Source organism: Mauremys mutica, chromosome 2, assembly GCF_020497125.1.
Source record: "Mauremys mutica isolate MM-2020 ecotype Southern chromosome 2, ASM2049712v1, whole genome shotgun sequence".
Taxonomy (NCBI): Eukaryota; Metazoa; Chordata; order Testudines; family Geoemydidae; genus Mauremys; species Mauremys mutica.
Window position 1 is genome coordinate 85,347,948 of NC_059073.1, and position 15,337 is coordinate 85,363,284.

The following is a 15,337-nucleotide window of genomic DNA, read 5'->3' on the forward strand; positions in this document are numbered from 1 at the left end:
ACTTTCAAATTTCTAAAGTAAATGAGCCAGGGTCCTACAGCCAGATACATTCACTACACAAGCCTCAACTGTTCCTTGACCACTGTTGCAAGAACAACAAAAAAAAGCAGTGATGTATTTAAGAATTATTATAAGGCATTTATAGCAGGGACAGGCAACCGTAATTCTGGTATTTCTTAACTTCTGAATGCATGATTTATCACTTGCTTAAATTTAACACTCCCCACACATTAAAAGAACATTAAGTTCTTTGAGTGCTTGCTCCTCTCAATTCCAAGTAGATGTGCACAGTTGCTGGAAGGTTTTTTTCCTCTAGCAGTACCCGGCGGGTTGGCTCAGGCACCCCTCAAGTTGCGCCTTCATAGTGCTACATACAGGGCTCTGCTGACTTGCCGCCTCTCATTCCTTCTTACCACCAGTGACTGTCCTCAGAGCGGTCTCTTCTCCCCTTTTTGAATGATCCCCTACTGTACTCGTATTCTAGCTCCAAGTAGTTTTATTAGTTTGTAGTTTAGTGTAGTACTTGAACCCCCTTGTTAGTCGGGGATCCCTTCTCCTGCCCAAGGCATGCCTTGGTCCCAGAGGTTTAATGCTGTGTAGGGTCTGCCAAAAGCCAATGCCAAAGGGCGACCTGCACCAATCCTGCTTGAAGTGCGTAGAGGAATCCCATCTTCAAGCCTTCATATTAAACACTCCTTGGAATACGAACTAGTAAGAACAGCTAGCCGAAAACTCCAAAGGTAATAACAAAATGTTTAAGTACATCAGAAGCAGGAAGCCTGCTAAACAACCAGCGGGGCCCCTTGATGATCGAGATACAAAAGGAGCGCTTAAAGATGATAAAGTCATTGCAGAGAAACTAAATGGATTCTTTGCTTCAGTGTTCACAGCTGAGGATGTTAGGGAGATTCCCAAACCTGAGCTGGCTTTTGTAGGTGACAAATCTGAGGAACTGTCACAGATTGAAGTGTCACTAGAGGAGATTTTGGAATTAATTGATAAACTCAACATTAACAAGTCACCGGGACCAGATGGCATTCACCCAAGAGTTCTGAAAGAACTCAAATGTGAAGGTGCGGAACTATTAACTAAAGTTTGTAACCTATCCTTTAAATCAGCTTCTGTACCCAATGACCAGAAGTTAGCTAATGTAACACCAATATTTAAAAAGGGCTCTAGAGGTGATCCCGGCAATTACAGACCAGTAAGTCTAACATCAGTACCGGGCAAATTAGTCAAAACAATCGTTAAGAATAAAATTGTCAGACACATAGAAAAACAAACTGTTGAGCAATAGTCAACATGGTTCCTGTAAAGGGAAATCGTGTCTTACTAATCTATTAGAGTTCTTTGAAGGGGTCAACAAACATGTGGACAAGGGGGATCCGGTGGACATAGTGTACTTAGATTTCCAGAAAGCCTTTGACAAGGTCCCTCAGCAAAGGCTCTTACGTAAATTAAGCTGTCATGGGATAAAAGGGAAGGTCCTTTCATGGATTGAGAACTGGTTAAAAGACAGGGAACAAAGGGTAGGAATTAATGGTAAATTCTCAGAATGGAGAGGGGTAACTAGTGGTGTTCCCTAAGGGTCAGTCCTAGGACCAATCCTATTCAATTTATTCATAAATGATCTGGAACAGGGTAAACAGTGAGGTGGCAAAGTTTGCAGGATGATACTAAACTGCTCAAGATAGTTAAGAGCAAAGCAGACTGTGAAGAACTTCAAAAAGATCTCACAAAGTGATTGGGCAACAAAATGGCAAATGAAATTTAATGTGGATAAATGTAAAGTAATGCACATTGGAAAAAATAACCCCAACTATACGTACAATATGATGGGGGCTAATTTAGCTACAACTAATCAGGAAAAAGATCCTGGAGTCATCATGGACAGTTCTCTGAAGATGTCCACGCAGTGTGCAGAGGCGGTCAAAAAAGTAAACAGGATGTTAGGAATTATTAAAAAGGGGATAGAGAATAAGACTGAGAATATATTATTGCTCTTATATAAATCCATGGTACACCCACATCTCAAATACTGTGTACAGATGTGGTCTCCTCCTCTCAAAAAAGATATACTGGCACTAGAAAAGGTTCAGAAAAGGGCAACTAAAATGATTAGGGGTTTGGAGAGGGTCCCATATAAGGAAAGATTAAAGAGGCTAGGACTCTTCAGCTTGGAAAAGAGGGAGACTAAGGGGGGAAATGATAGAAGTATATAAAATCATGAGTGATGGGGAAAAAGTGGATAAGGAAAAGTTATTTACTTATTCCCATAATACAAGAACTAGGGGTCACCAAATGAAATTAATAGGCAGCAGGTTTAAAACAAAAGGAAGTTCTTCACGCAGCGCACAGTCAACTTGTGGAACTCCTTACCTGAGGAGGTTGTGAAGGCTAGGACTATAACAGCGTTTAAAAGAGAACTGGATAAATTCATGGTGGTTAAGTCCATAAATGGCTATTAGCCAGGATGGGTAAGGAATGGTGTCCCTAGCCTCTGTTTGTCAGAGGATGGAGATGGATGGCAGGAGAGAGATCACTTGATCATTGCCTGTTAGGTTCACTCCCCCTGGGGCACCAGGCACTGGCCACTGTTGGTAGACAGATACTGGGCTAGATGGACCTTTGGTCTGACCCGGTACAGCCGTTCTTATGCCGTGAGGCTAGTGCTCACTGTCCTGCTTATTTTTGGAGCCCCTCTGCTCTGCACTGAGGCTCCTGGTCCATCATTCCCCCATTGGAGTTGTGACTGCTTTGGTGGGTAGGGGACCCCTGCTGCCTGTCTGACTCACAGCCCAGGGACCTAACAGAGTTAGGTATGGAAGGCTGGATGCAGGCAGGATATAACTCATCTGCCATGCCTAGGATGGTTGCCTCACACAGAGCACTGCCTGGATAAGGTGCAGAGGAGCCAACAGGGAGACACTGCAGGGAGGGTTAAACCCCCAAAGGGTTAACAGACCTAGGGAGGAGGAGAAATGCTGAGGAAGAACACTGCAAAGGGGGAGGAAAGGAAACTGCCACTCTCTACTGCCGGGGGGGGGGGGGGCAGAGGGATCATGGCCAAGCCATCCAGTGTCAAAAAGCTCACCTGCTTCCATGAGAGGAGAGCAACCCAGATGTTCAGACTTGTGGGAGATGCTGGGCTGTAGGACAATGCTCCTGTTTCACAGCTCTTACTTCCCTGACAAATGAGATAAGCTCCTTGCCCCTCCACAACATCTTCCAACAGCATCTAACATCTGCCTTGAAATATGTTCCCAACACCCTGTCACACATTCAAATGGATTACCCCTAAAGCAAATAATCCCTTAATATTTTACCCAAATCACAGTCCCGTAACCAGTAAGACAACTGCACTTGATGGACCACAGGCCTGAGCCAATCTTGTCTTTGACAGCAGCAAGCATCAGATGCACCTCCCTGAAAGTAACAAATGCTGCAGTATGCAGATATGAAGTCTCATCCCCTTAAAAGTCAGGGTTGATTTTGCAGAAGGTGGTGGTTTTGGGTTATTTTTTTTTGAAGGGATATAAAAGTTTTTAGCATGTACTATTGCTGGATAGTCTTGTTATCCCCAGAAATGTCCAGTCCCCCTTTGACTCTGGTTATATTCTCAATTGACATCCTGTGGCACAGAGTTCTGCAATCCAGTCACACTGTGCGGAAAAAGTAGTTCCTGCTGTCTGACTCCTTTCCTCCAAAATGTCCATTTCCCAGACCCTGTTCAGGTATTTCCTCTATCACAGAATACAAGATCAATCTTCTCCATAAAACCACCTACATCAGACAGAAACACTCCTTTAAATGGGGCTCCTAATCATACAATGAGGACAAAACTCCTTAGAGGTTGAAAACAATGGGGCAGGGTGGGGGGGGGGGAGCGCAGAATGACTGGCTCTGCAGGCAAGAACTACCTAGTAGAACTTCCCACTACCTTGCTCCACCCACAAAGAAACAGTCTGTGTCCCACCCCAAAAGTACTGCTGGGCTGGGGAAGGAAGGATGGAGTTTTCTTTTCAAGAGTCCCCCCCTCCCCCGCCCCCCAATCTGGTGCCAGTGAAGTCAGGTTTGGGGCCACAGTAGCTTGACACCTTCCCAGCTTTTTAAAGGACTCTTTCCTCCTTATGGCTGCTAGTCCTGCTTCAAGGGTCCTAATGGCCGTGGCTTCCCAGGCCAGGATATATGGCTGATCTGTTAGTTTTCAGCAGTGGAACGAATTAATCTAATACCACTGAGAGAAACGCTTACAGAAACATTTAAAATGTTTCTGTGGTAGGCTGCGCAGTCATTGGCGAGCATCTGTAGAAATTTAGAGGCATGAATTTGCAACTAGAATAGAGAGAGTTTTGCAAAAATCCAATGAATACTCAAAAAGCTTTAGGCATCCAACGATTGATGCACTTCAATTAATAAAGCAAACTCTACATGGAGAAACTCCCTGATTTTACTGTAGTACTTGGCTAGAACCTACTTTACAACATCAAAAGCTCCTGAAATAATTTTTTTTAAAATAAACTATATACAGAAAGGCTGCAGCCATCCCTAAATTTGAAGAAGGAAGCTTAAACTAGCACTCAGCAACGCTCTACAACAGACCAGGATAGACTAATACCTCATCCATGTTACATCATAGGTTACCTGACTACCTAAAATTCACTTAACAACCCTATTCCTAAAAATAAATAATTAAAAAAAAAAGTCACTTGGGATTTTTTACTGGATTAGAGTCAATAACTCAAATATATGCCTAATCCAAACAGCACTGGAAAACAGAACAGAACAGTTCTCAGGACACTGCTTTACTGCTGACACCAGCTAAACCAACATCCCTCAGCAGGGAGGCTACTCACTGGATTATTAGCAACACTTCCCCACCTCCCAACCCCCCAACTTGATTTGAGTCAACATTGACAGTCAAGTTTTCAGGAAGGGAAGCCAGAGGCCTGCATACAATTCCACCCCAACATTTGCACGTGCAACCAAATAACTAATTAGGAGTCATGTCATCTTACCCATATTTAACCCGAGTTACATGTAAGCAAGTACAAAGATAGTGCGCTTTACACACAGGCCTTCGACACCCTTGTCAGCAAAACATGGCCCTGGCGCTAAAACAGCAAGCCATTAAACTATTACAGTGTGTGTCACAGAAAACTCCACTGAACCATGGCTCTCCCCTTTTACATTTTCATAATTTAAGGATGATGCCTGGGTTGCTATTTCTGGATCACTGTTACTAATCCTTCTCGGGAACTCTAGAAAACTAAATGTTATAGAAAGGTTTTATTTGTTTACTAAACATAAAGCTGCCCTATCAAAATGTTAGATCTGTTACCTAGCAACAATAATCAATTGTTTTAATAAAAAAGTTGCAATCTGAAATAAATTAACTACTGTTTTCAGTGTCGTTAGTTAGGCTTTCTGCAAGGTCACTTAATCCAGCTTTGTTCATTGCAGTAATCAGATTCTCAGGTGTTGCATGTATCCCCTCTTGATCCTGCCAGGCAACCAGCAGCTGCTTAGCTCTCATCTTCACATCCTCACTATCGGACTCAATCTGTCTTATATCAGAGTCCTTCATTTCCAAGTAGGGGGCCAGAGTCTTCCATTGTTCTCCAAGTTTGTTAGCAAATGATTCAATTTGTCCCCCTGTCACGGGTTTGTCTCGTTGTACATCTGGACCTGAACACACACACAGAAAGAGTAAGGTTATATCCTCAGGATGATGCAGCACTCCACATTCCTTGCGATCTGCTAAGTTTTAAACCTATTACAGCAAAACCTCAGAGTTATGGATTTCAGCCACACAGGGGTTGGAGCTGCAGCTGCAGGGGGGACAGGGCTCCACAGAGGGCTCAGGCCTCTACCCCACGGGAGGACTGGGGCTCAGTGCTTTAGATTTGGGAGGAGTGCTCGGGTTCCCGGGTTCAGTCTTGCGGAGGGTGCTGGGTATGCTTCTGGCTTCAGCAGGTGGGGGCCTCAGCTACAGAGGGAGCACTGAAACCTTGGGAACAGAGCCATGGGGCTGTAGCCCTGAGCCCCAGCACCACCCCTCCCCCCCTTCCCAGTGTAAAGCCCTGAGTCCCAGTGTCCGCAGCCCCAACCCCCTGTGGCTAAAAGCTCTGAGGCAGTACTGAATTTGCCTTTTAAAAAAGAAAAAAAAAAAAAGTCTGCGCTGCTGCCTGATTGACGGGTAAGTCTAACTCTGGAGTTCATACCTTTGAGGTTCTACTGTATTTATAAAGAGACTCTGACTGTTTTACCCATTTTAGCTAAGCATCTTATTTTGTATTTATGCTCTGAAACAGTCCTTTAAACCCTACGCAAAAACGGTCAGCCGTCAATTTTATGTAATCCAATCAATGCCTGAGTAAGAGAAACTCCCCCCATAGATGTATTATTGAAAGACTGTCCACTATGAGGGTTTCTAAACCACTAGTCCAATCTGGTACAGCTACTATATCCTTAGGTTAATCAGAAGCAACTGTTTCCATTGCTGAGTGTAAGAAGTCTATTCTTACAAGCCAATGCAATTTTCAATACTTAGGTCGATAGGAGCCTTAAAATCTAAAATTGTAACTGGAATTTCACTACATCTGGGAAGGTTTAGGTTAGTTAAAATCAAGCAGAGCTAGCCTAGTTTAACTTGTTTGAGTTTGTGAAAAACAAAATTTGCTTCCCTCTAATTGTATAACTAAAAGCACAGAGGGAATGAAAACTCTGGTCTTCCTGCTTACAGTGCAGCCTGCACTGGATTATACAGCAGTTAATTTATACAATTAAAAAGCAAATCTTTTTTCTTAGTTAAACGTTTGGCATCAAGATAATAACACTGACCTTTGTGTCTTGCCGAGAAGACAAACATTTGGTGATTATACAAGTGAGTTTACAAACTTGTAGTGTATTACTGCTTGTCGTCTATGTGCTCTGCTGACCATGTTTATAACATTTCCAAAAAACAGCAAATGGATGAAGTTACCTATACAAGGAGTTGGATAATGTTCTGCATCAATGTGTCTCTCCTCACCCAGCTTCGAGAGCCAATTGGCATGTTCTGAATGTTTCTAACTCTCTCCACTGCTTATCAGTCCCACTCATTTATAGGACATTTCACAAAAATCTAAAACCATTACATCAAGGGTTAGGAATTGAAGTCCATGAACAGCATGGGACAAAAGCAAACAGAACATTTCCATTATTGCTCAGAGGCAGAGCATGCATATACTGCATCAGACCACAGCCATCTCATCTTTACTTTAAAAGGAGATGGAAAGTCAACAAAATGGAACTGTGAAGGCTGTTCCAGGTATTGTTAAATTGAAGAGGAGAAGGCTCTTGCACCCAAAGTAACAAGATTGTCCTCTCTTCCCTTCTACAAGTGCTAGATGAAAGAAGGCAGTGGAGTAGATACACAGAGAACCATGAAAGGTTTTAAAAACAAGGAAAGATGTTTTTTAATTAGATCCTGAAGTGAATGGGGAGCCAGCAGGGGTGTCTGGGGATGGGAATGAAATCACATGCAACTCCAAGCAGCACACGTCACATGCATCACATGGATACTGGAAAGCTCAGCTAGTGAAAGACCATACAGGAAAAAGCTGGAATGAGAGGATTGCATGGATAAGGATGAAGATAGGCAGATTCACTCACATAAGGGAGGAGAGATCAGAGTAAGAATATGCCAGGATTATGGGCAAGAGGCAAATGAGAAGTCTGACTAATGGAAAGGAAAAAAAAAAGGTGGCGTTATCAGGAAGAATGCTCTGTCACAGAGAAATTTCTGCATCTGAGACATTTAGCTGAAGAAAGATCTCAGTGATCTTGGAGACAGGTTATATACTACTATTATTGGAAGCACTGCATAGGATATTTAAGGTCTATAAGTAAACACTATCCCGGGGCAATGTAACTTGTAGTTACAAAATAGAGGCAGAGAATTCAGAGAAAGCATTTCACATAACTGTGCCATACTTTTGGCTTTTAACATCTAGTTACACAGTAAACACACCCTACCCAAGAGGAACATTGGGAGAGATTGCTAATTATGTGTTCACACATTTCAAGTTGCACCCAACTCTGAGGAGCGGAACGCTTTCAGTGATGCAGGGGTCGGGGATATCCAAGTAACTGCTAGCTTTGTGGGACTTGATATGGTGCTGTCTGTCACTTTCAATATGAGCATTGGTGCTAAATGCTGACAGGTGAGAAGCAGAAGGTGAAACAGGACAGATGACCTTGGGGAAAAAGCATGATAAAAAAAACACACCTTCTAAATATGGATCAAGAGTGAAACTGAAAAAAAAAAAAGTAAAAAACTTACTTTCATTGTTTTCCTTTAATAAAGCATCATTATCTTCCTCATCTTCATCCTCTCCTGTTTTTATTTCTTCAGAAGGAGGCTATAATGAGAGACTTAAATATCACTTGATGGCTTTTGTGTTTAAAAAAAAATGTTATAGCTGCATGATGGTCCCTGACATGCCTGCTAGAATAGACAATTTGACAAGACATTTGTGTACAAAAAACCCCACACATTATACTTCTGTAGCCGAAAACCCTAACAGCAGCAGCAACAACAAAATACTACTGGCCTGGTCACAGGAGAATCTCCTGCTCTTTTCAAGAAAACAAAAGCTTGCCTGGAACGTGCTCACTGTAGGAGAAACTAATCATTCCACTATGAGCTATGATACTATGGGATATTCAGTGCTGCTTGTTTTTTCCAAACCCTGTTCCCCACTCTCCTGCCCATTTTCCCGTTCATTAGCCGATGGTGGCATCCAATGGAAAAAATATTGAGCTTATGGCCTTTTTTGATGGATAAAAAGCCTGAGAGGATTAAAAAAAGGTTCCTGCTTGTTCAACATTTGAAATTTTTTGCTGTAGGACCAGATAGATGACTATACAACTAGTAGGATGACAGAGTAACTATGCCAAGTGAAACATGATTGAAAGGAATGCGATGTTTACTGAGTGTTAAAAACAATTTAACAACTGGTTAATTCAAATGACTGAACATGCTGAAAAAAAGCTTTTTATTAAGAACTGAGTTTCCTCTCTCTTCGTCTTCAGGTTAGGAATAAGAAAACTCCCAAACACAAGTATGGATCCTCCAAGACTGATGACAAACACCACAATCTTGATATTTCTAAGGGATTAAAAAAAGCAGATTTAAAAAACGAAAAATCCCACCTAACCTTTCAGGCCTTCTTCATATAACAATGAAAATAAAAAGGGCACAAACCTAACATTTCTCTTGTTCCTTTTAAGGTCCCCTTTAACACGCCTAAGACAAACTGACCCTACAACCAGGGCTGCCCCGGGGGCGGGGGGAGGTGCAGCAAGTGGGGCAATTTGCCCCAGGCCCCACAGGGGCTCCGCGAGTCGCTCCCGATGAGTACAAGCGCTGCAAGCAGTGGGGGGGGAAAAAAAAAAGCCACGATCACGGCACTTAGGCTGCTCTACTGCCGCCGCTTCATTTTTTGGGGGCGGGTCCTTCCCGCCGAGAGGGACCGGCCGCCGAAGACCCGGCCCTGCCCCAGGCCCCCTGAATCCTCTGGGCGGCCCTGCCTACAACACATGAAAGCTGAATGTTTCTGCAAATATTTTAAGAGAGAGTCATAATTAGTTTCTCTAACAAGCCAAAATTTTAAGCACATGACAGCAAATCAAATCTGTTCCAAAGTCTAACATCAGCAGGGTCTTAATGTATAATACCAGTTTTATTTGCAGTTTTTATTTTAGCACACAACCATATGCATGAATATAATTCTTTTGCCATGAACCAAACCATATATATGATCGTAATTTACCATTCTGCAGCATAAGAGACCATCAGTAGGTCAGTTAGCATAATTTGATATAAGTACCAGGAAATATTACTTACAGGCAACTCCTTGGCTAATTTGATTACCATGTTTTCTAAGTATTCTGGTAAACTCTTAAATTGTTGATTGGTTGGCTGGAAGAAGTGGGGACTTCTGCGTGCTAGTAATCTTAATGCTCTCCAGCCATAATTAGAATTGTTCACAGCCCTATAAAAGACAAGCAGTGTTAGTTACATGTTCATCATCTATACATAGGGTTTTGAAGGCAAAGAAAGAAAAATGCAGCTAGAGAACTTATTAGCATTTGATTTAAGGAGATTTACTTTGTATATTTTGATATGTGATGTTGACAATTTGTGTTTTAATGATTGCAAAGCTTTAACTTTTTGAAGCCCAACATCTATTGTCATTATGTAATTGTCTAATACCCCAACTGTCTGACCCCCCTCAATTTCCCACAACTGTGAAACTTTAAATAAGCATTTAAAAAAGAATAATAATTAAAATCCATAATTTTGCAAAAAAGTTTGAAAATTTAAATTGACAAAAATTAAAAAATGCTTTAAAAACAAACATTGATACTTTTTGTCAAAACTACAAAAAACAAATTCTACCAAGTCTATCAGTTCAAGACAGAAAAAAAAAAAGGGTCTCATTTCTCAACTAATGTCATGCTGTCCAAGCTTACTAGCCTTCAGGACAGACGTTCAGACCTGTGGAGACATCAATAGTCCAGAGAACAGATTCTTTACTTCAGTGACTCAAGCAAACGTTAAAAAGAGGGACACAAATTAAGAATAAAATAAAATCTACTCACTTATATTCATTTTCAACCATGTTTTCAGGATCTGCCTGCTCAATAGCCTCTTCAAAGAACTCCTCCAGTGTTGGCATATATTCCCTATGAAATAAATCAGAGTTTTGATACTCTGACTAATCTCTATTTATCCCTCCAATTAATTCATGCATACTTCAGTCTTCCTTATGAGGCAGTGATAGATGTCCTGATTTGGACACTGCACTGAAGTGACAGATCAAGTTTATCTATGCATTGCTAATGTTGCTAAGACATGAACTACTGCTCCATCACTAAAATGCAACAGAGGTGTAACATGATCTATCAGTTCAGCACCATACAAGACAATAAAGACAGAATCCCTGCCCTGAAGAGCTTACAGTCTAGGCCCTGATTCAGAAAAGCACTGACTTCAAATAGGACTTAAGCACATGCTTAAATGCTTTACTAGATAGGGATGGGAATAGTCACGTAGTTAAGTGTTCTGCTGAACCAAACTCTAAATTAACATATGACATAAGGAGATATAGTACATATTGAGTGGGAGGGCAAGAGATACAGTAATAAGATTACATGGTTGCTTTGATTACTAATATGCATGAGTCTTCAAGATTTTGTAAAAATACTGATTATTATTTAAATTACGAGTATTATGAGGGAAAGACTAGGATGCACAGATTGCATGAGAGAAGTGTGTTTTGAAGAGAGGTCTGAAGAAGAGAGAGAGTGGAGGCATGGCTGATCATATCAAGAAGGGCCAGGCAGATATAGGAGTCAACAAAGGTTGTTAGTTTTGTGCAACCTGGGTGAAACTGAGTAGGGAAAGCACAGGTCCTTACCACCTCATCTGCTAATCACAGAACAACAAAGTGTTTTATATGGGCCGCATATTTCCCTTCCATTCAGTTTATTTCTGGCCACTGATTTTAGAGGAAAAATTTTAGACATTTTATACTATACTTAACATCAGAGGGGTAGCCGTGTTAGTCTGGATCTGTAAAAGCAGCAAAGAATCCTGTGGCACCTTATAGACTAACAGACGTATTGGAGCATGAGCTTTCGTGAGTGAATACCCACTTCATCGGATGCATGTATTCACCCACGAAAGCTCATGCTCCATGTAGTGGGTTGGTTATCCGCTCCTGCCCTGAGGGGTTTAAAAAGCGGCCTGGCAGGGCTTGAAAGCCCAGCTCTAAAAGCTGGGCTGATTGGGGAAACAGCTGCAGCTGGGCCACACCCGGCCTGTATAAAAAAGCCAGGGAAGCCAGGAACAAACAGTCTCCCTCTGCCTGTAGAGGGAGAAGGGCCTGGCTGCAGGGAGCTAGACACGGTACCTAGAGTGGAGCAGGGCTGGGGAAAGGCAGAGGAGCTGGGGAGCTCCTGCCTGGAAAGCCCCAGGCTGTGGCCTAGCATAAGGCCAAGAGATATTGGGGATTGCAGGGGGTGGCCCAGGGGTAGACAAGGCAGCAGGTCCAAACCCCTTTGCCCATGATGAGTGGCTGATACTGCAGTCTGCCCCAGTGAACAGGGGCTAGATGGAGACTGGGCAGTAGCCAATACAGAGGCAAAGTGGGGATAATGGGGATTCCCCTGGGAGGGGGAGACCCAGTTAAAAGGGCACCAGGGTCCTGTGAGGGGCACCGGGGCCAAAAGGTCAGGCAGATCACCTGCCTGCAGAGGGCGCTCCTGGCTGGAAACTGAGCTAATTCCTGGAAGTCACCAGCAGGAGGTGCCGCAGGGGTGAGTCTGGCCCGTCTACACTCCAATACATCTGTTAGTCTACAAGGTGCCACAGGACTCTTTGCTGCTTATACTTAACATGTTATTCCCATGCTGATGGATCCCACTCCTGGTTGAACATTTCAGTAAGTATGGTTTTGCTTGTTTTTCCTTCACTTGCAGTGTGGCACATGAGATAATTACTGTACATTTAAGTTAAAAAGAAATCAACATACTCCTGAAGACTTAGAGGATCGCAAAATTACTTAACTACAGATACTGACTTATAAATAAAGCTATCATAGACCCTTTTGTTAGCTGCAGTGTTACTGTTATTGCAATAGTCAGCAGCTACTTCTACTGGATATTCAAATCTGCACTTAATACTCCTGACAGAATATGGTGCACAGTTTTCTGTGCCCCCTGTGCAGAACCCCCCCCCTCAAAAAAAAAATCTGCTGGGGGGACATGCCTCTTCCCCAGCAGCACATCTGTTCTGGCATGCTTGGAGTAGCCTCAGAGATGGGGGCTGGGCATGCATGCCTGCATGGTTAATCACTGAGGGGAGGAAACGGGCCTGGGCATACATGCATACCAACAAGAGAGAGAAAGAAACAGACTCTGCCCCTCTCTCTTGGGACTGCAGCTCCCTGGCGTGGAAGGGTAGGGCTTATTATATAAGTGGCAGGCTAGAGGCAGAAATGTAATAAAAAAGTAATAGTAATAATTGGAGATATACCAATCTCCTAGAACTGGAAGGGACCTCGAAAGGTCATTGAGTCCAGCCCCCTGCCTTCACTAGCAGGACCAATTTTTGCCCCTGATCCCTAAGTGGCCTCCTCAAGGATTGAACTCACAACCCTGGGTTTAGCAGGCCAATGCTCAAACCACTGAGCTATCCCTCCCCCTAGCAGCCTGACTGTGTAGTAACATTGTTAAATGTTCTAATTGTTAGTTAACTGTTCCCCTATTCAATCAATATCCCCAGGAGCATAAAACCTGTGAAAGTTGTAAGGCCCCTACATTGCTAGAGTGATGTAAATGAGCCTTATTATAAATGACAATAAGGGATAGGGTGACCAGATCACCCAGGTCAAATATCGGGACGCGGGGGGGCGGGCGCGCGCGGTGCGGGGACAGAGGGGGAAAAAATGGCAGCAGAGCAAAAAATAAATAAATCCCCCACCCCCGATTCCTCCTCCCTCCACAAGCGCTGGAGGGAGGCCCAGGAGACTCAGGGGAGCGCGGGGCCATGGTGAGTGTGAGTACGGCCTGGCCCCGAGCAGGCAGGACTCGGGCGCGGTACCTATAGGGAGAGTAGGGAGTGGCCTGCGGGGCCAGGCGGCGGCGGCTGTTCTCCCCACCTGGGCAGCGGGACTTGTGGGAGCTGCAGCAGCGGCTGCTCTCATCCGCGGGGGGAGGAAGCGGCCGCTGGCCAAGCTTGGCAGCTGCGGCTCTTGTGCCCACGAACCCCCCGAGCCCGGGCCTGCTGCGGGGACCCAGCGCGCACGCTGCGCATACCCAGCCCCTGGCCAGTCGCGTCTGGGCTGGCTGCCCAGCTGGTGCAATCCCGCGGGTGGCCCCGGAGTGGGGGCAGCAGGCCCCAGCCCCCCCATCCCGCTCGGGTCCCACAGGGGAACGAACGGGGCTGGGCTGCCGATGCCTCCGCCCCGGGATTGCACCAGCTGGGCAGCCAGCCCAGACGCAACTGGCCAGCAGCTGGGCGCAGCGTGTGCGCTGCTGGGTCCCCGCAGCAGGCCCGGGCTCGGGGGGTTCGGGCCCGGGCGCCACATGCTTGGCCGCTTCCTCCCCCCGCAGCAGTGGGAGCTGCAGCAGCAGTTGCTCCCACGTCCCGCTGCCCAGGTGGGGAGAACAGCCACCGCCTGGCCCCGCAGGCCACCCCCTAATCTTCCTCCAGGTACCGTGCCCGCGTCCTGCCTGCTCGGGGCCAGGCCGGACTCACACTCACCCCAGCCCCGCGTTCCCCTGCGTCTCCTGGGCATGGCGTGCTTGGCAAGAGGCGGGGATTTGGGGAGGGATCCAATTGGAGAAGGAGGGGGCGGAGTCGGGGCGGGGAAGGGCGCGAGCCCTTCCAGGCTCCAGAGCCTTTGCTTGTTTGTTCAGTGTCCCGACCTAACATTGGTCGGGACGCGGGACAAACAAGCAAATATCGGGACAGTCCCGATAAAATCGGGACGTCTGGTCACCCTAGTAAGGGAATCCTCAGGAAGATCTATGTGCTCTCTCACTTTTTCCTGTGCCAGTGTCACAATGGGGTTAATTACATCTCAGGATTTATTTTACCTACCCATTTGAAAAAAAAAAAACTGAGGGCAAATAAAACATTTACTAAGCAGTCAATAAAATGTCAGGACAATCAGAAGCATGAACTTCCCAAAGTACACAGCCAGGTCCAGGACAATGATTAGTAAAACTGTATGACTTTCATGTGTGAAAGTCTGAGCAATTTAGAAAGACATTCTATTTTATTTTTATTTTTGGAGGGGAGGGGAGAGGGATTGGCGCTGTTCTATTACGTAATTTAAATGAAAATCCAGGATAACTGGAATGCAGGGTATTAGTTACCAAGTGTTTGTAACTTAACTTCCATGTGTTTAGGAAATGCTGAATAGTTATTGTGACATTTCTGCATTATAGTTTATTTAAACTACCAAAATAATTAAAACTGGTGTGATTATACTGCATTATTTTGACAAATAAAATATGCAGAATTTTGCAAAATTATGATTTTTTTGGCACAGAATTTTGAATCTGTTGGTGCAGAATCCCCCCAGGAGTAACTTAAGTACCTGATGCATCTAAGAATATGCACAACCATCAGGATAGTTTAGTTCCTGTTTCAGAGACTATGTTCTTTACAACTATAGGGTATTGTGATATGTGCATTATCTTGTATCACAATTACAGCATAAGAAAGATTCATCAGGCATCAAGTCCTCATCTACATGCACCTTATCCGAGGTCCATT

General features: G+C 44.3%; 1 protein-coding gene across 1 annotated transcript in view; it reads right to left on the reverse strand.

Annotated features, from left to right (window-relative positions):
* Positions 1 to 4,705: 4,705 nt before the first annotated feature.
* Positions 4,706 to 15,337, reverse strand: part of THOC1 (THO complex 1) — a 34,921-nt gene continuing 24,289 nt past the window's right edge. The window contains exons 18-21 of the mRNA XM_045006177.1: positions 10,651 to 10,734; positions 9,893 to 10,040; positions 8,327 to 8,405; positions 4,706 to 5,688 (exon numbers count right to left, since the gene is read on the reverse strand). Of these exons, the coding sequence (XP_044862112.1) occupies positions 5,393 to 5,688; positions 8,327 to 8,405; positions 9,893 to 10,040; positions 10,651 to 10,734 (607 nt within the window). The 3' untranslated portion in view covers positions 4,706 to 5,392. The remainder of the gene's footprint in view (positions 5,689 to 8,326; positions 8,406 to 9,892; positions 10,041 to 10,650; positions 10,735 to 15,337) is intronic.